Here is a 25,765-nt window from a genome sequence, read left to right on the forward strand (position 1 = left end):
CTTTGAGGCCAAAATAATCTTTATGTCTCTTTCCAAACACAGGAGGAAGAAATGAAGTCGGGAAATCGTATATTTTAGTACAAAGCCATTGTGCTGCTTTGGAAGCCTGCAACCACGCAATAATAAAAGCCCGAACACGGCGTCAGCCTTCCCCATTTCATCCCTTCTCGACGAATTGGAGCTGCAGCAGAAGACCGAACAGCGCGGGGTCCCGGCCGAAATCCACGCGAAACTCTCGCGAGAGCCTTCCGACAGCCGCGAGCCTTCGTGGGAGCTAGTTCCCGTCTCCTTTCTCAGGGCTCCCAAGGGCTGTCTCCTCCCCGCCGGCTTCCTCCGCTACCGCGGGGCGGGCCGGAACTTTTATGCATAGGAACTGATTTACACAGTAGAGTGTTGCCGGCCGGCGTCAAGGAGAATAGGGTGCCCTCCTCTTCCTCTCACCGTCGCCGCCGCGGAGCGGAGCCGTGCAGATCAGATCGAGGAGCGCGGTTACCGGGAGGGCTGGGTCTATGGTCGCTCCGCGGGCCGCTCCGCCGGCTGGTGCTTTTTTATCAGGGCAAGCTGTGTTCCATGGCAGGGAACTTTTGGCAGAGCTCCCACTAGTAAGTGATCTTCCGTCTTCTTGTCCGGGGCTGGCTCTTGGGGGTGCTGTGTGGACGGGGCCTGCGACTCCCCTTGGCCTGGATCCCGGCCCATGTCCCGAGCGCCGCGGAGTCTCCCGGGAAGCAGCGGCGGCCGGAAGCGTGATGAGCTTTTTTCGGACGACTCCCCTCACCCCGCCCCCTGGCCGGGTTTCGTTGGGGGGAAAATCTGTTGCGGGGAGGGAAGGGGGTTCAGTCTCCGGAGAAGGAGGTTCGGGAGTTGAACTTCTGATTCTTGGTTTAGCTAGGCCGGGGGGTGGTGGGGGGAAGGAGGAGCGGAGCCGGTGAGGGTTGGGATGGCATGGGCACAGGTATGGGAAATGTGACACAGTGTAGAACTGTGAGACTGGCTCTTCAGGACAGTTGTGGTTCGCTTTTGCCTGCTATTTCTAAAGTTGGTCGGCATCGTAATCTTTTGTCATTCATCTTCTGTCTTGTGCGGATTTAATATTACTCCGAGGAGAGGAGGGAGTCAGGCTTGTTTCTGCTCATGAACCGCTTTCTGCCACTACCTTAAACCTAGATAGAGTTTTATGTTTGTAAGGTGTAGGACAACTGCTCTCAACATTTGTCCATTTCGTTAGTCTGTGTCTCATATTTTGTTTTAAAAGTGTATTTTCCAGGGACATTGCCAATATCTTTTCATGAATTTTTGTTTCTGTCAGTACCATGGAAGAGCTAGAGTAATATTGAAAACATTTCTCCCTAAATACATCTGTTTAAGCAGGTAGGAAGGTGGGTGATAGGACTAGTTGAACTTTGGGTAGGCTGTACACTGTATACTTGAAAGATGAACAGAACCTTATAAAGATGATATCTTAGTGTAAATAATTTTTAATGTTAAGAGAGCATTAGTAACTAAATTTTGAGTGCGAAGAAGATGGATTCCTATATTGTTCATTCGGTTTTTTAGCCTTTTGCACTAGAAAAAAGAAACAATGGACTTTGAAACCTGTTTTCAGAAAAGCAGGTTTTCTTCTTGCTATAAGTGATCCTGTGGAGATGTGATACTATAGAAGCTTCACTTCTGATCATATTTTTATTTTGCACTGTGTTCATTCACTGAAATATTTGCTTGGGCAAAATTAAAATATGGAAAATTTCGGTAGTGAAGAATAGGTATTCTGGAAAACTTTGAAAGAAGCTGAGAGAATTGACAGGTAGCTAGCTGTTGATTATCAGAAGTTACAGCCCTTTTTCAACTTAAAAAAAGAAAAGATCCTGCCCCCTTTTGATAAGCATTTTCATTATGCTTTCATTTACTGTCGGCTTATCAAAAGGGGGCCAGGATCTATTTTATAAAACCAACTGTTTTTTCACTTTTTAAATATAAAATACTACAATATTAAATGTGTTTTTTTGGAAAACTGTCCTTGCCTCCCAATTCAAATAGCCCTGGAGGAAGGAGCCACTTTGTCTTACTCAGATCCCTTGAGAATCATGGAGTCCCTCATCTGCAAAAGGTGACAAATATGAAAGACAAGACAATCAATTCAGTAAAAACAAAAAGATTATGAAAGCCATTGTTTTAGGTGATTTTGGTGAAAGAGGAAAATTGACATGAAATATGCTGTTTTCATGGCTTTAAATTGCCCATTTTAACATTTCTGCTATGAGCATGACAATTTTTTTTCTTAGTAACATATGAAATAATGGTGAGTCTTACAATCAGTGTAATCTTTTTTTTTTTAATAAATTCTTTTACTTACTTATTTTTGGCTGCATTGGGTCTTCGTTGCTGAGCGAGGGCTTTCTCTAGTTGTGGCGAGCGGGGGCTACTCTTCATTGTAGTCCATGGGCTTCTCATTGCGGTGGCTTCTCTTGTTGCGGAGCACGGGCTCTATGTGCGCGGGCTTCAGTAGTTGTGGCGCACGGGCTCTAGAGTGCAGGCTCAGTAGTTGTGGTGCACGGGCTTAGCTGCTCCACGGCAAGTGGGATCTCCCTAGACCAGGGCTTGAACCTGTGTCCCCTGCATTGGCAGGCAGATTCTTAAACACTGTGCCACCAGGGAAACCCAATCAGTGTAATCTTAAATTTGGTGATATGTGGTGTTAATTGGTTTATCTTCCATACTGCATGCTGTGAGGAAAAATATTAAATATTTGTGAAATTTATCTTTTTAAAAACATAAAATGACTGGGGAGAAGAAATTGATAATTCTGGAACAGAGAGAATCCTAGTATTTTCCAGAAAGTTAAAGTAGAACACAACACATTCTTTGATCGTGATGCAGTAAAGCTAGAAGGACACTAAACATTTGCTGGTCGACTGACGATTGACGTAATGAACAGGTAACAAAAATTAAAACTACAAAAGCAACTCTGGATACTTTATTGTATCAAAGGAAATTGAAAACAGTTACATATTATCTAGGAAATAACATAATGAGATCAATATATATTCATGTCTATGGGAGGTGGTAAAGCCAAATTTATAAGAAAACATCTTGAATAACTGAAAAAGAATAAAAATTAAATATTTTACTTAAGAGTATTAAAAGGAAACAGTGAAATAAACCTATGGAAAGCAGACTTAATAAAGTTAACACTGATATTAATATATTAAAAGGGAAAAAATAGTCAGAAATTATAAGAGCTGGTTCTTTGGAAGGGAAAACCAAAACGGTAGACTAAACTATGCTAGCTGAATAAAGGAAAAAAGGGACGATACAGAAATACAAAATTAGGAATGAGAAAAGTAGATAATCGCAGATATACCTTTGGGTTATCTCCATTTTCAAAATAAATTTGAAAGCCAAAACAAAGTTACCAGAGAGTTACTTCTTTGTTTTTTTTTTGGCGGTACGCGCGCCCCTCCCTGCTGTGGCCTCTCCCGTTGCGGAGCACAGGCTCTGGATGCTCAGGCTCCGGATGCGCAGGCTCAGCAGCCATGGCTCACGGGCCCAGACGCTCCGCGGCATGTGGGATCCTCCCGGACCAGGGCACGAACCCGTGACCCCTGCATCGGCAGGCGGACCCTCAACCACTGCGCCACCAGGGAAGCCCCCATACCAGTTTTTAATTACTCAATTTTATGTTTTAAAATAGCATCTCAGGGACTTCCCTGGTGGTCCAGTGGTTAAGACTCCACGCTCCCAATGGAGAGGGCCTGGGTTCGATCCCTGGTCAGGGAACTAGATCCTGCATGCCACAACTAAAAAGATCCCGCATGCTGCAGTGAAGATCTCGCATGCTGCAACAAAGATCCCGTGTGCGGCAGCTGAGACCTGGTGCAGCCAAATAAAAATTAAAAAAAAAAAAAAAAAGGATGGCATAGGAACAAGAAAAACAAATTAAAAATAGGAAATTATAAAGAAGATCCAAATATAATGATAGAATTATATTTCTTGAAATTCTTTGGTGACGTTTGGATAACCATTTAACAAAACATTTAGCTGGATCCCTACTCTACCCTGTATTAAATTCCAGATTGATCACAAATTGAAAGAAGAAAGCCTTAAGGTTATTAGAAAATATGAGGGAATTTTGTTTTTAAATCATTTTATGTCAGGGAAGGCCTTCCCATGTGTGACAAACACAAAATCAAAGTAAAATATAGATTTGAATAAATACGTGATTCAGATTTCTGCATTGCAAATCATTAAATACTGAGAGATCATGCTAAACTTGGGGAATGTCTAGAGCATATTTGAAAGAAATTCTTTTATCCATAATGCACAAATTTTAGATCATAAGATTATCTTAATCATAAAATGATGACCATCCCATTAGAAAAATGGTCATGTTAGAGTTACGATGTACCAAAGAACTATATTTGACCAATAAAGGCATGGAGAAATGTTTAACCTTAGAAGTAAATTAAAAAAAAAACAGTGAGATGCTAATTTGCCTTTAAGTTGTAAAGTATTTAAAAGATTGGCAGTGACCTGTAGGGTTAAGTATTTTAAGACACCCTTATGTGTCACTCCTCTGAATGGAAATTGGTGTGGAAGGCAAGCTGACAATGCATTATCAAAATTACCAGCAAAACTGACCCATTAGTTCTAGGAAATGATTCCAAATATTAATCAAATACACAAGGGTGAATTACAGAGATGTTCATTAAAGCATTACTTGTAATAGTGAAAAAGATAACTTACATGCCCATCAACAGGAATTAACTAAATAAATAATGATCCATCCATAATGCTGTGCAGCAATTTGAAAGGATGCTGAATAACAAATTCATTGATGTAAAACTTCCAGTACATACTGAGTGACAAAAGCATGATGCAGAATATTTTTGGGGATCACGTCAATTACATGTCTGTTTAAAAATAGACTAGACTAGGCAGGAGGTGGAGGCTATTGGTAAAATAAATTTTGAAGCAGCTTTTTTTTTTTTTTTTGGTACGCGGGCCTCTCACTGTTGTGGCCTCTCCCGTTGCGGAGCACAGGCTCCGGACGCGCAGGCTCAGCGGCCATGGCTCACGGGCCTAGTCGCTCCGCGGCATGTGGGAGCTTCCCAGAGCGGGGCACGAACCCGTGTCTCCTGCATCGGCAGGTGGACTCTCAACACTGCGCCACCAGGGAAGCCCTGAAGCAGCTTTTAACATGATTGGAACTTGTGAAGTAGGAATATTACTCTAGTTACTCATGAACATCTGAGAGAAGATATACTTCAAATCTAAGGCATCGTCAGTCAGTGTCAATTTCACCATTATTTATCGCTAAGAAAGTGAAAACATTACTGCCCATTAAAATGCTAGGCATCACTGAAGATGCATCTTGATTTCAGTCTTAAAGTCAATGAAATACACTATAGTAGGGACAGAGGTCGGGTGGGGAGAGATAGACTGAGAAGGAAGAGAGAAAAGATTAGAGCAGATTTTTTTCAGGGCATATTTACATTTATTAGTTAGGTAATTCTCAGTGTCAGAGTTTCAAGAAATGTGAAAAATACTGTCTTTCAAGGTTACTTGTATTTTGTACTTCTCAGAATATTAACAACCTCTTCAATCTTAGAATATTTCCTGTAACTTTGTTAGTTGATTTTCTGTAGGATGTCTGAATGTTTGCTTTTTTTAGTTTGCAGTGGATTTTGGATAAACAAGATTTGTTGAAGGAACGCCAGAAGGACTTAAAGTTTCTCTCAGAAGAAGAGTATTGGAAATTACAGATATTTTTTACAAATGGTAAAGTTTTTCTTTAATTGGTTGAATTGGTACAGTTGGTTACCTGTGAATTAAAATGTTTTTCTGTAGTAATTTGTGATGAGCTGTTTTAATCCCTACCTTACATTTTTATTTACATGTGTATTCTTTTTACAACTTATATATCTTTTTTTAAAGTGATTTAAAGTCTTTTGTGAATCTTACGTGTCAGAGACACTCAAGGTGGTCTAAAAATATTAATCTCCCTAAGCTTTATAATGCATCATTAAACCTAATTTAAGATTGGCTAAAGCAAAGTACTTTGAGGATAAATGATTCTTTGGATTGACATCCTGTATTGGTCACTTCTATCTTACAAGTTTGCTTTGGACGGAAGAGTTTTAGAGTTAAAAGATCCTTGCTCTGCCACATGGTAACTTTGTCACAGGATCTTTCTCACCCTCAGTTCACTTCTATGCAAGCCTACCTCTCTGTTGTTTTGAGGATTCATTTTGGGTTTTTAATAAACTTTATTAAGCAGTAGTTATAACGCTAATAGGGGTTTAATAATAGTAATAATATGAAGAGCATTGAAAATACTTGGAAGATAGAGGGGAAATACCTATCATTCAACCTCCTTGATTCAAGAATAGATTTTACTATGAGGCAGTTTCTGTTTTTTTGTTATTGTTTATGCATACCTATATATTTTTTAACAAATTTGCAATCCTAGTACTAGACCACTGTGATCCAAGTAGAGCTTTATAGCATGTGTAGGTTTTTCTCTTTGTTAAAAATGAATATAGTCATGATTTAACTGCATTGAAGTTATTGTTAAATGTTAATATAATGATTTCAGAAATACATTTAACTTTATTATTTTTCTTTTAGTTATCCAAGCATTAGGTGAACATCTTAAATTAAGACAACAAGTTATTGCCACTGCTACGGTCTATTTCAAGAGATTCTATGCCAGGTAGGGCTGTGTTATTTTGGGAATATGTTAATGCTTATTTGAAACTCTTATCTAATGTTGATGAACCTTATATAAGTGAATCGTGTGTTTGCCATAGAGTTGTCCTGATTTTTTTCCATATAAATGTTTTCTATATGAATTCTATTTTCATATGTGTTTTTCTATATGAATGACATTTAACTTTGTTTAATCATATTTTAGGTATTCTCTGAAAAGTATAGATCCTGTATTAATGGCTCCTACATGTGTGTTTTTGGCATCCAAAGTAGAGGTATGAAATAATTTTCTTTTTTTTTTTAAATTAATTAATTAATTTATTTTTGGCTCTGTTGGGTCTTCGTTGCTGCGCACGGACTTTCTCTAGTTGCGGCGAGCAGGGGCTACTCTTCATTGTGGTGCGTGGGCTTCTCACTGCGGTGGCTTCTCTTGTTGTGGAGCACGGGCTCTAGGCGTGCGGACTTCAGTAGTTGTGGCTCGTGGGCTCCAGAGTGCAGGCTCGCTCATTGTGGCACATGGGCTTAGTTGCTCCACAGCATATGGGATCTTCCTGGACCAGGGCTCGAACCCATGTCCCCAGCATTGGCAGGCTGATTCTTAACCACTGCGCCACCAGGGAAGTCCTAGTTTTCTGTTCTTTATCAAAGTATAGTCAACGTGTATTGGTTAATCTGCCCCAGTTTCCACATTAACTGTGTAAACATAATAACGGTGATTTATATAAAATATTGAAATTTATACAAAATCAAAGAAATACAAATACTTATGCAGCATTTTACTATGTACCATGTGCTATTCTGACTCCTCTTACAAATTATGACTTAATCCTCATAACAAACTGTGGGCTACATAGTTGTAATCTCATTTTATAAGTGAGGAAACTTAGACACAAAGAAATTAAGTTCACATAGCTGATAATTGACAGAGCCAGTATTTAAACCCTGGGAGTCTAGTTCCTAATCCCATGCTCTTAACTGCTTTGCTCTTCTGCCTCTGAGACATTTATTGTTTGGCACCGAGAAGTATTCCATGAATGCCACAGCTTGTCTACTATAACCTGAGAATGTTCTTCCGTCTCCTTCATATGCTTCCTGTGTTCTGCTGTCTTCCCTTCCTGCCTCCTGATGATTGGCTGCCTAGCAAGCCATAGGGAAAGCAAGAGGGAAAGCAAGGATTGGGGTGGCTATAGCAATATATGTTCTAACGAGGAATGGTTTGGGTAGTGAGGATTGAGAAATTAGGTGAGGGAGAGAAGAGAGATGGGAACTTGCAGCTGAGACCAAATCTCTGCTCACCTTATTTACCTTTTTAGTATTTTTGAGAGAGCTCAGCTAAATCCAGATAATAATAGCCGATATTATTAACTGGTCTTCATAATAATCTGTGTAATCTTCAGTAATATGAATCCTTTGTATTATATTTCTATTTTTAGATGATGTCTTTAGATTAGTAATTGTATTCCTGAATATTAATTGTAATTTAATTGTAAGTGGTAATTTAAGGAGGCAGAACCAGCTCTGTTGTTTTTAAGTTCTTTAATGGAAAAGAAGGTGTTTATAAAAGGCCCGTATTATGGGGTGGCCTTTCCAAATATTACCATGTAATTTTATGTATCTGAAGGACAACCAGTATGAGAAACCAAGACAAAATCTTTATAAACTTCTTCTCTTGTAGATTAACTTGGAGTTTTAATTTGTCTTGTGTGTTAAATATCTTTTGTTACGTGATTTACTGAATAGAAACCTATTTTATGATTTATTAGATGAAAGTTTTTCCTTTAAGAATTTGGGGTAAAGAATTATTCCTGGAAAGAGATGTATCCTTTCATATTTGGTTATACCATTTTTTAAAATCTTTAACTATGACCAAATCTTTCTGTGTTTTGTCCAGTTGTGTGAGAATTGTATTGAAATGGCATTTAAGAAGATGTCTCAGGCATTTAATTTTCAGTATCAGTTATTATGGTGTGAGGTTTAAATGTAAATATAAATACATACACAGGCATACATATCCTGTTGCCTGTGTTAGACAGATAAGGATTCAGGTTGAAGGTTTTTGAACAGACTGTATTCAGTTTAGTTTCTTCTGTTGGCTATGGAACCAATTATTGATTTTTCAGCTTTAAAAATTAAGGCTTTGGAGAAATCCCTAGTGGTTCAGTGGTTGGGACTCCACACTCTCACTGCCAAGGACCTGGGTTTGATCCCTGGTCAGGGAACTAAGATCCTACAGGCCACACCACACCGCACGGCCAAAAAAAAAAAAAGAAGCCTTTAATAACTTTATAAGGTTAATCAAATTAAACGAGACTATATGTAAGGTGGATCACCTCATAAATTTTTGTTATTTTTACAGTGGCAGTATATTAAGTTCAAAGAGGAAATGGGAACTGACATCCGAAGTCTTAATACTAATCATTCTTGTCTTCCTGTTTCAAAAAGAAAAATAATTGTTTGTACGGTCTTTTGAGTTCTTTTGGTGATATTAAAGTTTATTTTCTTCAGAGATTCAACTGTTTTATTATTAAATTCCCTGAAGTACCTGTTTGTTAGTCCAGGTTCAACTGAAAGGAAGCATACTTAATACTTATTCTGGCAACTAAGTGTAGAATCTAAAAACTCTTGGAAACTAATTTAAGTGCAGAAAACTGGCACTGTCACTTTAGGGTCTGGTTTCTAATTTGGTACCTTCCAATAATATTAAATTATAAAATTATTTAAGCATTTGTGTTAAAGTGTAGTAATTTTAAGGAAAGGTCATAAATCTAGAGATTTAAGTACATCATTCCTCAGGTAGATAACTGCAAACATCGGAGGAACATAGGTAATGCTCTGTTTTGAATAGACCTCAGATATACTTAGGTTCATTGGGTTACTATGTACCTAATCTCGTTTACTTTTCTTTTTCTAGGAATTTGGAGTAGTCTCAAATACAAGATTGATTTCTGCTGCTACTTCTGTATGTAAGTGCAAAAAATATATCCTGCTTTAAGATTGTAATTCTAAAGAAAGCTCCATAGGACATAGATGTTTTTCAGTTTATGAGACCTATGAGAGATTAGTTGGGTCTATTCAGTCTCCTGAGGTGAGATCACCTTTATGCCTAATGTATTTGGCTAAAAATTTTAAAATACAAAAAATTTTAAAACCACTTAAAGTATTATCTCTAAGACATTACTTTTTTTTTTTTTTTTTTTTTTTTTTTTGTGGTATGCGGGCCTCTCACTGTTGTGGCCTCTCCCGTTGCGGAGCACAGGCTCCGGACGCGCAGGCTCAGCGGCCGTGGCTCACGGGCCCAGCTGCTCCGCGGCATGTGGGATCTTCCCGGACTGGGGCACGAACCTGTGTCCCCTGCATCGGCAGGCGACTCTCAACCACTGCGCCACCAGGGAAGCCCTAAGACATTACTTTTAATGCTAAAAACGGGTAGTAACTATTGAGCCAAAAACATCAACTCTGTGGCTCTTAATTTTATAATAAGGTTAAGAAAGAATTTTTATTTTTCAATTTTATTGTACTTTTATTGCTTCATAATAACTAGCTATTGTGTCATTCTTGTGGGTGAAATAAACTATTTCTTTAGCAATTGTAATTATGTCTTTGATGGGGATTGTGTTTTTTCCCTCTTTGTGGAAAACTATGGCACAGAAAAATATTCTGACTCTTTAGTCCATAGAGCTGATTCTAAGCACCAGTTCTGTCTCTAAGCAGCAGCTGTATAACCTTGAACAAGTTGCTTTACCTGTTGGCCTTAGTTCTTTACCTACAAACATGGGGTTTACGTGCCTATGAATCATGGCATTAAAGGAAATAACATTGTAAAGTAGCAATTGTAAAGTATTGTACACAAGGTAATAATATTATGCTGTGTTCCATCTTCATAGGTTAAGCAAAAAGATATCACCTAACAAAAGATAATTAAAATTATTATTTTTTACTTCTGTGATCTTACACAGAAGAGGCAGAGGCATTTTGTATTAAGTTTCTGAGCCAGAATTTCATGTTTTGGGGGTCATTTCCCTTTCTGAAAGGAGTGTAATAATCTAATTCAATCTTTTTCATGTCATATCTTATTTTGAGGATAGAAGAGTAATAATCAGTTTTGCCATAGAATTTAATATGTCAAATATATCCCATTGGTGAAGTATTGAATTGCCCTCTGGAAAATCAAAATTATTAAAAAAATTGAAAAATGACTGCAAGGAAATGTACCAGAATGTTAGCAGTGCTCATCTCTGAGTAGATTATAGGTGCCTTATTTTCTTCTTACTTTAGTCTCTGTTTTCCAGATTTTTTAGAAGGTGTATATTTTTGAAAATGTAAAATACCTATTACTAAGGTTTGTTTTTTATTTCTCATGCAAAGGCTAAAAGGCACACTCATATTCATTTTACCAACGAATAGGGAACTTTATAGTAGACTATTTTACTTATTTCATAAATTTTACAGTGTATTATATTGCCCAGGGAGCTTAGTTTTCAAATTTCAGCCCCAGTGCTTTTGACATGACAAATTAAGCAAAATATAATCTCTCTGCTATATGAGGATGTTAATAACATCTATGTCATACGGTTGTTGTGAGGATCAAATAAATTAATATCAATAAAGCTCTTAGAACCGTGCTTTGTTCGGTGTGTTAGTTTGCTAGGGCAGCCATAACAAAATGCCAGAGCCTGCGTGGTTTAAACAACAACAGTTTATTTTCTCATGGTTTTGGAAGCTGGAAGTCCAAGATCAGGGTGTCAACAAGTTAAGTTTCCTGAGGCCTCTCTCCCTGGCTTGCAGATGGCTGCCTTACTGCTGTGTCCTCTTATGGCCCTTTCTCTGTGTGTGTGCATCCTTAGTGTTTCTTCCCTTTGTAAGGATACCAGTCCTGTAGAATTAAGGCCCCATGCTTATGACCTCATTTAACCTTAATTGCTTCCTTAAAGGCCCTGTCTCAAAATAACAGCCACATTGGGGGTTAGGGCTTCAACATGTAAATTTGGCGGGTGTGTGGGGGGATAATTCAATTCATAATACTAGTAAACTGTAGCGGTTACTATCATTGTCATCAACAACAGCATCATCATCACTGGAAAACACCATACTGGATGCAGTGGTGGATATAAAAATAAAAACAAAGAATTTAAGGACAAGAAAATAAGACATCAATATACAAATATTAATACAGAAGAAACTAAGTGGCATAAGAGAGTAACAGAGGATGTAATGAATGTTTTGAGTGGGAAAAGTTGATTTGTTAGATGAATCCAAAAAGGCTTAAATAGAATTTGGTGAAGAAAGAATTTGAACCTGGGGAAATGCAGGGGAAAGATAGTCTAGGAGCATTGAACAGTTTGATCAATATAAGGAAAAGCTACTGAGTTACATTCAGTGAATGGTGAGTAAGGAAATAGTGGGAAATAGCCCCCCTACCTGGCTAAGGCCAGATAACAGATGGCCTTCAGTGAGGAGTCTGCAGCTTGTTTTGTTGTCAGTGGCAGTACCTATGAAAGCTTTATTTTTCAACATGAGGGTGATGCCAGAGTTGTGTATTAGGAAGATGATTCTGGCAGAATTACGTAAGATGAATTGGAGGAGAGTGTGAGTCGAAGTAGACAGACAAAGTTTGAAGTTTTTCATGTGATACAGCATGGATGAACCTTGAGGATATTATGATAAGTGAAATAAGCCAGTCACAGAAAGGTAAATACTGTGTGATTCTACTTATATGAGGTACTTAGAGTAATCAAATTACTAGGCATAGAAAGTAGAATGGTGGCTGTCAGGGGCTGGAGGGAGTGGGAAATGGGGAGTTGTTGCCTAATGAATATAGGGTTTCAGTTTTGCAAGAGGAAAAGAGTTCTGGAGATGGATGGTGGTGATAGTTACATAACAGTGTGAATGTAATTAATACTACTAAACTGTATATTTAAAAACGGTTAACAGCAGAAACTAACACACCATTGTAAAGCAGTTACTCCAATAAAGATGTTAAAAGAAAAAAATAACGGTTAAAGATGGTAAATTATATGTAATGTATATTTTACCACAATTTAAAAACCACTGGGAGTTCCCTGGTGGTCCAGTGGTTAGGACTTGGTGCTTTCATTGCCGTGGCCCTTGGTTCAACCCCTGGTCGGGGAATTAAGATCTCGCAAGCGCGTGGCATGGCCAAAAAAAACCCCCAAAAAACAAACAAACTCACCGAAAAAAACCCTTGCCGACATAGTTTTATATATACGGCAAACTGTAGTGAGTACTGTCACCACTGGGTGCTGTAAGAAGTAAAGCTAACTATTTTAAGGTAGGAGAAAACTTTTAAGTTATTGAAATAATAAGGTAAACACTAATGAAACCTTAAAAATAATGTTTTGGTAGCCAGCAAGGAGAATAAGCAAGCTAGGTTTGAATGATAGAGTCAGCAGGACTTTTGAAAAGAAAAGATTTAAGAAGAGTCAGAAATGATATTTGAGGCTTCATACCTGGGCATTGGGAGGTGAAGGTGGTACTGGAAGAGGAGAATGAGTTGGTTCTGAAAAGAATGAGATTTACTCTTCAACATTCTGAGTGTAAATGTATCAGTAGAACATCCTCTTAGAAATGTGAAGCCAGTGATAGAAATTTGAGACTTGATACCTTTTAAGAAAGAGAGCTGCATAGTGTCTTTCGCTGCGTAGAAGATGTATACCAAATAAAAAAACCAGACCTTTGGGTTTGTGATCAGGCAGGAAACATACAAGGTGGACCTAGAGCATCTTACAGTGCCAATAAATAAGTAAGTACTCAAAAAAAAAAAACAAAACAGGGCTTCCCTGGTGGTGCAGTGGTTTAGAGTCCACCTGCCGATGCAGGGGATACAGGTTCGTGCCCCGGTCCGGGAAGATCCCACATGCCATGGAGCAGCTAGGCCCGTGAGCCATGGCCGCTGAGCCTGCGCGTCCGGAGCCTGTGCTCCGCAACGGGAGAGGCCACAACAGTGAGAGGCCCGCGTACCGCAAAAAACAAACAAACAAAACAAAAAAAAAAACCAAAACCAAACCCCTCATTAATGGGGGTATGTCGAAGACATATAGGAGCCAACTGAAAGAGCTTTCAATGGCCAAAGCTGGAAGAATTTGAGCAACAAAATAAAAAAGAATAATACTGCATTATAACCCAAAGTATAACCCAAGTATAAAATAAATATTCATGCATCCATACTGGTATAAATAAATGATAGTGTAAATAAATAAATGGGGGGGGGGAGACAAATCTCCCATACAGAAGAATTTCAAATAATTTATATAGCTAACTCCCCCCTCAAGTAGAGGAAGCATAAATTCCTACTCCTTAGGTGTTGGCTATGCATAGTGACTTTTCTTCTAATGTGTATATTATTGAAAGAAGGTGGGAGTATAATTTTACAGTGGAGAAACCTGACAAGCACTGTCTCAGCCAGGTGATCAAAGTCAGTATCAACAATGATAAATGACATTAATAGTATGTACTTTTGCTGTAATATAATGAAATGGCACTTCACCTCTGTGGTCTTCTTTCTGAAAACCCCAAACCCTGGTCCAGTCATTAAACATCAGATTCCCATAGGGAATCAACCTACGGAATACTTGACTGGTTCTCCTAAAAACTGTTAAAGTCATCAAAGATAAGTTATGTCTGAAAAACTGTCACAGCATACAGAACCTAAGGAGCCATGACAAGTAAATGTAATGTGGCGTCCTGAAAGAGAGCCTAAAACAGAAAAAGGACATTAGGTTAAAAACTAAGGAGATCAGAATAAATTATGGATTTTAGTTAGTAATAATGTATCTATCTTAGTTCATTAATTATAATAAATGTACCATACTAATGTAACATGTTAATAACAGGATTCTGGGTGAGGGGGCGTCTTGGTCTGCTTCAGCTGCTATAGCAAAACACCAAAGTCTGGGTGGCTTAAACAAGACATTTATTTCTCACAGTTCTGGAGGCTGGGAAGTCCAAGATCAAAGTGCCTGCCTTGATCAGTTCCTTGATTGGCCATGATTAGCTTCCTGGCCTCCAGACAGCCTCCCTCTCAGTGAGTTCTTACATGGCAGCCTACTCAAGAGTCTTACTTTTAAAAAGTAGAGGCATATAATTTGGTAGAGGTTTCATTTGTTTTGCTTTTAAGGGAAATTTGAGCATATTAGTAAGTGATAGGACAGATTTATTGGAGGAGGAATGGTTTAAGGTGCAAAGGAAAAATGTTGACTGTCAGTTGAGTAGATGAAAGCAAATGTACAAGTGGTAGGGGTAGCAATAGAGAGGAGAGATGCATTTTCCTCCAGGTCAGAAGAAAAGGATTAGGAAGTAGAAAATCAAAACGCAGAGCAATTTTATCATGGAATAGGAGAGAAGTTGACAGCATCAGGTAGAATCTAATTCAGTAAGTTAGGTGTCAAGGTCCAGGGGTTAGGGATGTAGATTTGCTTTATATACAGAGATAATTTTACCTTGTTAATTGGTTAACATGATGTAAGTACCTGTTTTGCTTGTACACTTCATATCTTGCTTACATTAAATGGATTTGTGGGGACTTTCCTGGTGGTCCAGTGGTTAAGACTCTGTGCTTCCACTGCAGGGGTGCAGGTTCCCTGGTTGGGGAACTAAGATCCTGCTGCCATGCAGCATGGCCAAAAAATAAAAAAATTATAAAGGGGGGGGGGATTTGTAAAACTCAGTAACCTTGATGGGTACATTTTTAAATTAAATAAAAGGAGAGGAAAGGAAAGGTTAAGTAGACATTTCCTAATGTCAAGTTTAAATGGCTTAGGTTTCAAATCTTGGCAAATGTTACCTATCTAAATTAGCTGTTAGAATAGTTAATTCCTACCATTTTTGAGGAGATAGAGGATTAATTAACAGTTTTTTCGTTTGTACTTTCTTAGTGACTAAGAGTGTGTGTGTATATATTTGTGTGTGGTATGAAGAAAGTCCTAGAGACCTTTGCACATATATTCATGATTTTATTAAAATATGTCTTTTGGTAAAGAAATACCTATTATAAAAAGCTTAGAAAGTTCAGATTAGTAAAAATCCTTAAATCTCAGAGATAACTACTGTTAACATTTTTTGGTCCATTTTTTGGTCCAATATTGGTCCTTCCAATATTTATATATATAGTTGACCCTTGAACAACACAGGGGTTCGAGGTGCTGACCCTCTGACCCTCTGCAAAGTTGGAAAATCTACATATACAACCTTGGTTCATGTAGTACCTATTTATTGGAAAAATCTGTGTATGCGTGGACATGCATAGTTCAAACCTGTGTTGTTCAAGGGTCAACTGTATATATTTACAAATATAAACATATATATATATATATATATACTTGTGAACACATATATAACCCATGTTCCTTTTAAGCTAAATTACTAAATAGAGCAATACCATTCTAGAGCTGGAAAGATTTTAGAAATGATAAAAGCCAGTGGGTTTTTTTCCATTTCCTTTAGTTTTTAAGCAGCAGAACTCTTTCTTAATATATTAAATATATCATTGAAACTCTCTAATTGTAATATAGATGGGGGCCTAGGGCTTTCTGCCACTCAGTCTTTCCCCTTGCCTGAAAACAAAAAAATCTGCATCCCTAATCATATTCAAGAGCTCCTACTAAAAATTAAAAATGATTTAGCTCTACCTCTAATATTTTACATTGTATTAAAGAAGTTTTGTGTTTATTCACTCCCCATTTTCTCAGTTTAAGTTTTTTTTTTTTTTTTTTTCTGCAGTGAAAACTAGATTTTCATATGCCTTTCCAAAGGAATTTCCTTATAGGATGAATCATGTAAGTATATTGTAAAAAATAAAACTACTTGTTAAAGCTGTATGTAAACTGGCAACATTTTATATTAAAATAAACTGAATAGTCTCCTAGAAATGGCAGTTTCAGATTCTACGAGAATATGGATTTTATTTCTAAATTAAAGCTAAAGTGCTTCTACCATTTAAAAAAATACTTTGTTGCAGTGGTTATCAACCCTGGGTGCCCATTAAATCACGTTGGGAGCTTTTTTAATAATACTGATGTCAGGGCCTCTCTGGATCAACTAAATCAGAATTTTCAGGCTTGAAACCTGGACACTGGTATTTTCTAAAGCTCCCAGGTGGCTACTAATGTGCAGCTGGGGTTGAGAATCACTATAATGGAACAGAATGAAAAACATACTTGAAATTTTACATTATTTTAGAAGATGCATTTCTATTGCTATTTTAATAGGCATGTTTTTCTTTTTCCACCTTGCAAGGTATTTTTTCATTCTATTTAAATTGTATTTTTGTTTCATTTTCAGTATTCTCTTCTATTATTAATTTGTAATATAACAAAAATAACAGTTAAGTAGAGATAATTACATTTTTGCATTTGTTGAGTGGGAAGTATATTGGAAAATCTGAAGCTTATACAGGATTATTTTAAATAAAAATAAGTAATAAGAACACTTATATGAGGCTGGCTTTTCCTTACAAGGATTAAAATGTTTCATAATCACAGTTGCATGCATTGTATAACAAGTAATTGTTTATAGCATATGTTCATTCTGATATAAGCTATTGTGTTTTCTTGATTTAAAAAAATTTTAGTAAAAATTTTTGATAAATCCTAATTACATTCTTATGTTAGACTAAGTAGACTCATCTAATTTGGTTTCATGTTGACATTTATAATCTTTTTTTTTTAACAGATATTAGAATGTGAATTCTATCTTTTAGAATTAATGGTAAGTATATTTCTTCCTTATGATTAATAGAGTAAAACTTACTTTCAAATTTAGTGAAGTCATAAATTTAAAGAAATAATTGTAGGGAGGTGCATTTTAAAACCATCCAAGTGATATGTGATGGTAAATCATAGTACCTAGTGGCATCATCACCTATATGCTCTTGGAAGCCTGTAAAATAGTTTGTATATACTACTTAGGATGGGAAATTTATTCTGTTCTATAGTAACTATAATAAGAGGATTACAAGCAAACCAGTCAGGACATTAAACCACTGTAAATTATTTGCACAATTTGTGTATGTGTGTGGTGTTATTTAAAGATAGATTATGTCTTTGGCAGAATTCTGCTCCTCCAGTTGGGAATTACGGATTTATAGGCTAATAAGAGGTTTCAGTGTGTTGCAGATGTGACACTTTGAGTCTCTAAGGGAATGGATGCTGACTGACTGCCAACCGATTTACCAAGGTATATTTCAGAGAGAGCACTGCCTTCACTATTACAGTAGAGTTTAGGGCTGCCATACTGCTTGCTTAAGACAATAAGAGGGAAGCAAGCATGAGTTAGAAAAATACATTTTGAAATACACAATTAAAAATCAGTTGGGTAATGGTAAGGTTTTTGTGTTATAATAAATCTGTTTTTATACATACACATTTTTTAAACTGTTTCTAGGATTGTTGCTTGATAGTGTATCATCCTTATAGACCTTTGCTCCAGTATGTGCAGGACATGGGCCAAGAAGACATGTTGCTTCCCCTTGCATGGTAATTAGAACAGAAGTTATTCATAGTGTAACATGTTATTAGCTAGGAAGGTTGACAATTAAATATGAAGTTTAGTATTTTTAAAGTAATTAAACTAGTGCCCCAAGATATTTTATGTTGAGTGAAATATCTGCTTGTTGAATTCTAATAACTATACTAGTATAAATGCTAAAATGATAGATCTTTAAATTATCTATTTGATGAATATTTCCAATAAAATTTGATTCTTATGAAAAACAGACTGTTTACATGAAAATTAAGATTGTTATCTTTAAATTATAATGGAAAAGAATATGAAAAAGAATGTAAATATATGTATAACTGAATCACTGTGTTGTACAGTAGAAATTAACACAACATTGATTTCAACTATATTTCCGTAAAATAAATTAAATGTTATCTTTAAAATAATCAGAATATTTTTGGTGGTATTCAACATATATATTAATTCGTTGTATAATTTCTGGTTTCCTATCTTTCTAATTTTTGGAAAATTAGAAAAATGTTTATCTTATATTAAAATTTATTGTGAGGTTTTAAAATTTTAAATATATTTAGCTGTAATTTTATTCATTAAAATATGCTTATTCATTGTCACATTCATGTATCCATCTTTTTCCTTTGTTGTTCACCTTTGTATCTGTGTTACGGTAATATAAAAGAGATATAAATATATACAGATATGGGAAATCTGGCCCTCTCTGGAGGGTAATGTACAGTCATATGAGGTAGTTCTGCTTTCAGTAATAATATGATTTACATTTCTATAGGAGGATAGTGAATGATACCTACAGAACGGATCTTTGCCTACTGTATCCTCCTTTCATGATAGCTTTAGGTATGTAAATGTGGTGTACCTTTAGCAGCTAAATTGTTGTATACCTATTTAGGTCATCCTAAAAGAAATTTCACCCTATTGTACTTTATGTTTTTATGTTCCTTGAAGTAATAGACTATTCCTTGCATGTGAACTTTCAATAATATGAACTGCAACTATCACAAATCAGGATTATTGTCCCCCCACCCCCCTTTTTTGGTAAGTTTTTTTTTGAAATCATTTAAAATAATTTTAACCAGTGTCTGAATAGAACATTTTTGTTTGTTTAGCGGGAGAAGTTTGGAATTAAGCCTTCTAATACTAGTTGTAACTTATATAAAATAACTAGGTCTTTTATTTCCTGAGCCCGATTAGATCCTCAGCAGTCAAGTAAAGGAGCCTTTTGTGGTCCTTAATGCCTTGCTAGAGGGAAAGTTATCACCATTCTATTATCTGTGGAAGGCAGTACTGTCATGAGTTAGAACAGATGGTCCTAGGTTTAAACTTTTCTTTCTTTACAATCGTGGGAAAATTATCTAACCTTTCTGAGTTTGTTTCCTTAATTGTAAAATTGGGGGAGGGTACTAAAAACTCAGTATAGAGTTGTTACAAGAATTAAACAAGTTATCTTTTAAATATTGCTTGCCATATGTTAGGCACTTGTTAGTTTCTGTTCCCTTTCTGTCTTGTATTCATTTCTATGACTCTGTCTTCTTGATTTTCCCCCTATTCTTTTACCAGTCCAGACTAATTTTTGTTGGTTTCCCTTTATTCAGTTACCCCTTAAATGTTAGTGTTTCTCCACCTTCTTACATGAGGGGTGGTAAATAGGTTATACTTCTGTAGTACTGGAGGCTCCCTGGAAGGATTCTGAAGTGTCATCTGGGTTCAGTGGGAAGGAATACTGGGATCTACATGGGTAGGAAGGCCATGTGCCACATCTTTGTCATCCTTGCTGTTTTTGTTCTTCCCAGGTAGTCTCACTGAGGCCCATGGGTTCTGCTATCTCTTATGTGTTGAAACATTTAAATTTCTTTATTTAACCAAGATCTTGCTCCTGAACTGGCCTTTATATCAATCTCTGCCTTTTGGATAGCTTCCTTTGGCATCTCACTGGCCTTCAGACTCATGATTAGGACTGAACTCATCAGTTTGCCCCCAAATATACTCTTTTTAATGTCTTTGCTATGTTGGTGAATAGCACTAGTTGCCTTAGTTGGAAACCCAGTAGTTAGGCTCTTTCATCTTCCTCGATACCTACATCTAGTTGGTAACCAACACCTGTTGTGCCGCACTCTTTAGTAATCTCATAGCCACCTTCTCATTTTTATCCAGGTTATCACAGCAGTCTCCTTCCTGGCTAGTTGGCCTCCAGCATCCCTGTTCTCAGAGAGCCAGTCTATCCTCCACACTTGAGCAAGGCTAGCAGTTCTCAACCAGGGATAATTTTGTTCCCCACAAGATTTTTGGCAATGTCGGGAGATGGTTTTGGTTGTAACAACGGGGGTGGGATGCTACTGGCATCTAGTGAGTAGAAGCCAGGGATACTGCTAAGCATCCTGCAGTGCACAGGGCAGTCTCAAACAATTGTCCAGTTCATGATGTCAGTAGTGCTAAGGTTGAGAAACTCTGAGCTAGAAAGAGCTTTTTAAAATGCAGAATTTGTGCTTCAGTTAAAATCTTTCAGTGCTCCACCCAATTTCTGGATAAAATCCATAGCTTCTTTTTACCATTTATGTATATATCATTCTCTGCTCCCACTCTCACCTTTATTAAAGACTTGGCTCAGATATCATCTCTTTAGTGACACCATCCCCAACTCCGCACTCTCTGCATCACCTCAGTCTGGGTTTAGGATGTCTCTTTCCCTAATTTACTCTTTGTATGCCCTGTCGTGGCATTTTCCACTGTATTTTTATTACCTGTTTTTATAATTTGTCCTTTAGTCCTCAATCCTTCCTGAACCTAAGCCCTACTTTATAGCTTTCTTTAACTTGGGGCAACCAGAATGTTCATGCACGTTTGAGTTGCTGTTTGCCTAGAATGTCATTCTTAGCAAAGTCATATGGGTAACCAGACCAGAGAACATAACATTTAACAAGCTTGTGTGGGATCAGGGTAGGCAGGCTGCTTGGGAGGAATTATATTGGGCAAACTTATGATGTAGACTGTTGTCTTTGGGCTCTTTCGCTATCTTTGTTAGTTTATGTTGTAAGTAATGTATATAATTACATTGTATGCAGTGCATTACATTTTTTTTTCTCTCAGCTGTGTTTGATTACAACACTAAACTCTGTACTAGGGTGCCCAGTTTTCACCTAACTTCATCATTCGCTAATAACTTTAAAAAGCAGAGGCAACACTGCTTTTAATTGAAATACCAAAACACAGTAGTGTTGAAATTTATCAGTATATTGATTGGCTTGTTTTTTGGTTTGTTTGTTTTGTCACTCTGACTTTTGGGTGCATTTTGACCACTACTGTGTACTGCTATGCAGGGATCCTTTCCCTGCTCTGATTTCCTCAGTGGACTTGTTCCTCTCTGACGTGTCCTCTCAAGGCACCTGCATCATGACTAGCTCACAGTGAGAGCAGATGTAAGGACCTTAATATATATATAGCCCAGTAACTTTTCCTCCCTGTGAGATTAAGTTGATGGGGTGGTCAGTGGTAACTATTATATGAATCTATATAATTTTAAAAAAGAATATAAGAAAATACACATAAAATTTAAGTGAATATCTTGTTCTGAGTCCATACATTCCATGTTTGCAGTTAAACATGGACCTTTGTGTCTCATTTTCTCTCCAGCTTGCCTGCATGTAGCCTGTGTTGTACAGCAGAAAGATGCCAGACAGTGGTTTGCTGAGCTTTCTGTGGATATGGAGAAGGTAATCTTTAAGATTCCCTTAACTGAATATAACTTGAACATTTTAAAGTTAATGTCATATTTACTTACCATGAGCCTACAATTCTTAGCCAGGCTAAGAATATTTTTGGTAAAGAAATGTTAAGAAATGTGTTGGCAAGAAGAACTGATGTTGACCATTTAGGTTACATTTTTCTTCAGTTTAGGATTAAACAGAATGGTAAATATATGTTTGATTGGTTGCAAAGTCACCTCTAATTGCCAGGGTTATTTTAAAAGCTACCTAGTGACTACTGTAAACTTCTGTAACACAGACTGTCTCCTGACAAAGTGATTTTTGTCCTTCTACCTTTTCTGCTGAAATGTTCTAGAATCAATCCAAGGTTAGGTCTACTCAGATGCAGAAGAAGGGCTAATTTGGAAACTGGATTTGAGAGATTTGTATAGCTGCCGGTTTTTGAGCACCTTAACTCATGTGCAAAGTAGTTAGTAGAGAATCAAAACAGTCTTTTGTGCACTACCTCCCATTAAATTGTTTGAAACAATTGGTATTAGAGGAGTGTACTCTATAGTGACATACTCTTTCATGATTTAGACCTCTATTTCTAGTACCTCACTATTTTGTTTTGGTTTAAGATATCAGTAGGTAGAAGGAAACCAACTACAGAGATGGATGAGGATAGACTGAGCATACATATGCTTTCACATTTATCAGGATTGTCTAACCTAATCTGAAGGATAGAGACTATCTTTTCACTGTTTTCTAAGGGATGTCTAGGATATGATGTGTGTTCCTTGTATGCTAAATGTTGCTTGATAATTTGCCATTGAGAACTTTTCAAATATTTTCTTCTAGATTTTGGAAATAATCAGGGTTATTTTAAAACTGTATGAGCAGTGGAAGAATTTTGATGAGAGAAAAGAGATGGCAACTATTCTTAGTAAGATGCCGAAACCAAAACCTCCTCCAAACAGGTACTTTGTAGACTTCAGTTATTGATTTTATTTAATTATATATTTCATATGCATTATCATAATTTTTCATAGATTATGTTGTTTTGTTTTTGTAAAATTTCTTCCAAAACTTCATGACATATTTTTTCTTAATTTGTGACTTGATAGATTGAGAACGTCTCATTTAAAAAAAAATATTAATCTGATCATCTGTTAAGTAACTTTTCCTAATGCAATGGCAGGTCTATTACAGGTATCCCTCAACATATGATTATATACTGTACATAAATTTAAACAGAACAGAGAGAGGCAAGTTCATCTAAAATTCAGGGATAAAGAATTCTGTAGTAGTTCCATGTCAGTTTGACTTTTTCCCCCCACTACTGGCTGTTATTCTATTTATAAATTTCAGTAGCATTTTTCAAAAACATAGATGATTGATCTGATATTGTAAAGGTAAATAAATAATTTTGGCTTTTGAGTGACTCAAAGATCCATTGCAAACAGTAACATAATTTTGCTAAGTATGAGTCACTTGTCCTAAAAAGGTTTTTTTGTTGTGGTGGGTTTTTTTTTGTGTTTTTCTGTTTGTTTTGTTTTTTTTAATAGGATCTGTTCATTTAAGTTCAGTGGTTCTCAGCTCTCACTGTACATCAGATCGTTTGGGGTAGGGAAAAAAGGTCAGAAGGGAAACAAAGAAATGCTACCCATCTTAATCATTTATTAAGAAAAATAAATAAGTTATATAACATTAAGATAGATTTGTAGATCTGATATGTTAATGTTACCATTTGGAAAAAATTAATACTTGACTTATACAAGGAGCTGTTTAAGGCAGTCATTCAAACAGCTGCCTTTGGATGCATTTTTTGCAGAAATTCCCTGAGTGATTCTTCACTAGTGGCAGGGCCTGAAGCTGCAAGATGATGATGGACAAGATAAGGCAATAATCCTATTGTCACAGTTACTGGTATCTTCAGTTTTAGTTTTTATTTTAAATATTCAGCGTTTTCCAGGAAATTACCATATTTCTTTCTGACTTTTAATTATAAAGGTTTGCTGTACTTACGTATGGTTTTATTACGCCTTTGGACAATAATTTTTTTTGGAAGAACACTTCTTGATTTTCATAATTAGTAGGAATAAGATTTTCTATGTACGATTTAATTTTATAGGAAATTTGTCTAGAAGAAGCTCTAATCTCTATGTTGAGTGATACCTGTAATGACAACAAAATCCCATACCCTAATTTAAATTTTGGAGTGTAATGGACACTAACTTCCAGAATGCTTGTTATGTGTGAGGGCACTAAGTTACATAAGAATAAAAACATAAAACCAAATGTTAGTCTTCTGGATTTTAATTTTTCCACATCTGTGTCTTATAATTGGGAACGTCTTTGTTTTGTAGAGTTGTAGCGTGGAATAACTTTAAAAATTAGTAGGTTTATCAGGGTGTTGAAAACGAGTCTTTTAATTGGTGTAAAATCTCTTTCTTCCCCACTTGAACAGTGAAGGAGAGCAGGGTCCAAATGGAAGTCAGAACTCTAGCTACAGCCAATCTTAAAACATTCCGAAGAATTCTGTAGTGGACCAGTTGGAAATAAACCATTGGACAGATTTCAATAATGTCTTCAATGGAACACAAATGAAAATGAATAGCTTGTTTCTGTCAAGCATGTTGGGAAGTGATTTTATTTTTGCAAAATAAGTTTTTCCTTACCGAATTTGATTCTAGTACATGATTGATTAAAATCTATTGTTTATGAAAGTTTGGAAAGGTTCTAAGGGGACCTACAGACAGACATACATAGACATTTGAAAGTTAATAGCTTTTGATTAGTATAATTTTTCTTAATTTGGATAATAGAAATTGTTGCTTTTTATTAAGCCAGGAAAGATGAAGGATAATTTGTTTAAAATTCTCTTTGGTCATTGAGCGACCAAAAAAGGAAATAAAAAGTCAAATATATGAGGGTTTTTTTTTCCCTCCTTAAGTTAAACTTTGAAACTGTATTTAAGGAATCAAATCTTACAAAATCCTGGAAGGTTTTGATAATGATGATGATAATTTCAGGGAAATTAATCAAGTACCTATTGATTTTAAAGCGTATTTTATTCAATAGTTTTGGTATCTTGCCATGGAGGATACTAGCCCAGCCTAGCAGAAAAGTGCAATATGTATAGCATATTTTGACATTTTAAAAGTTATATTCCATAACCATTTTGAAATGCTGGGCAAACATAAAAAAAAATCCTATACAAAGTTATTTGCATTTAATTCAGTTAATCAGGCATTTTGAAAGCGAATTGGATAAAACACCGTAATATGATTGAAATTTGGTAACATTTTAATGTTATTTTTACTCTACTGTGAAAAGTTTTTTATATGACATACACACCCTAGTTTATTTTTGTGTCTTAGTGTGGACTTACAAATTTACTACAGGTATCCTGAGCCAGGAACACAATCAGGTTGCAGGCCAGTTTGATACTGGCTATTCTTAATTCTCATATGAGTGTAGGACTTCAGACTAAATGTTATGTCAGTGGGACTGTGCTGTCTGTGGAAGTTAATAAATTACGTGATCATTTTCTTCAGACTTGAAGGAGAGTGATAAATAAGATTTGGAATCATAGGATATTGATGTACAATTTAAGGATTAAAATTTTTTATAAATCAATTGTGAACAATGGATTATTAAATGTTGACTTCCTAGTATAAAACTGCAAGAATAAAAGTAAATTCTCCAGCTATATTGACTAATGTCTTGAATTTATCTTTTTGAATCTGCCTTATGTTGTCTTCTGAGTCTTTCTTCCTTTGGATAGTATTAAAGCCTTCATAGTTTATCAAGTGGGTAATTAATTTCAAATGGTTTATAACCAGACTTTTACAGTTCTGCTTCCTTGTGGATAGTATCACATAAGC

The 25,765-nt window shown here is 36.4% G+C and overlaps 1 protein-coding gene across 2 annotated transcripts; it reads left to right on the plus strand.

Annotated features, from left to right (window-relative positions):
* Positions 1 to 307: 307 nt before the first annotated feature.
* On the plus strand, positions 308 to 25,590 carry CCNC (cyclin C). 2 transcript variants are annotated; one of them, XM_004264784.2, is made up of 12 exons: positions 308 to 602; positions 5,669 to 5,775; positions 6,625 to 6,709; positions 6,911 to 6,980; positions 9,617 to 9,668; positions 16,441 to 16,496; positions 17,392 to 17,427; positions 18,103 to 18,194; positions 18,965 to 19,032; positions 21,823 to 21,902; positions 22,737 to 22,855; positions 24,346 to 25,590. In XM_004264784.2, exons 1-12 carry the CDS (start codon positions 571 to 573, stop codon positions 24,398 to 24,400), a joined length of 852 nt encoding a protein of 283 aa, XP_004264832.1. In that variant the 5' UTR covers positions 308 to 570; the 3' UTR covers positions 24,401 to 25,590. The 2 variants fall into 2 exon arrangements, with proteins under 2 accessions (XP_004264832.1, XP_033274668.1); XM_033418777.2 differs by lacking the exon at positions 24,346 to 25,590 and adding an exon at positions 23,710 to 24,169 and having other exon boundaries at positions 361 to 602.
* Positions 25,591 to 25,765: the final 175 nt, after the last annotated feature.

This window comes from Orcinus orca, chromosome 12 (genome assembly GCF_937001465.1).
Source record: "Orcinus orca chromosome 12, mOrcOrc1.1, whole genome shotgun sequence".
Classification (NCBI taxonomy): domain Eukaryota; kingdom Metazoa; phylum Chordata; class Mammalia; order Artiodactyla; family Delphinidae; genus Orcinus; species Orcinus orca.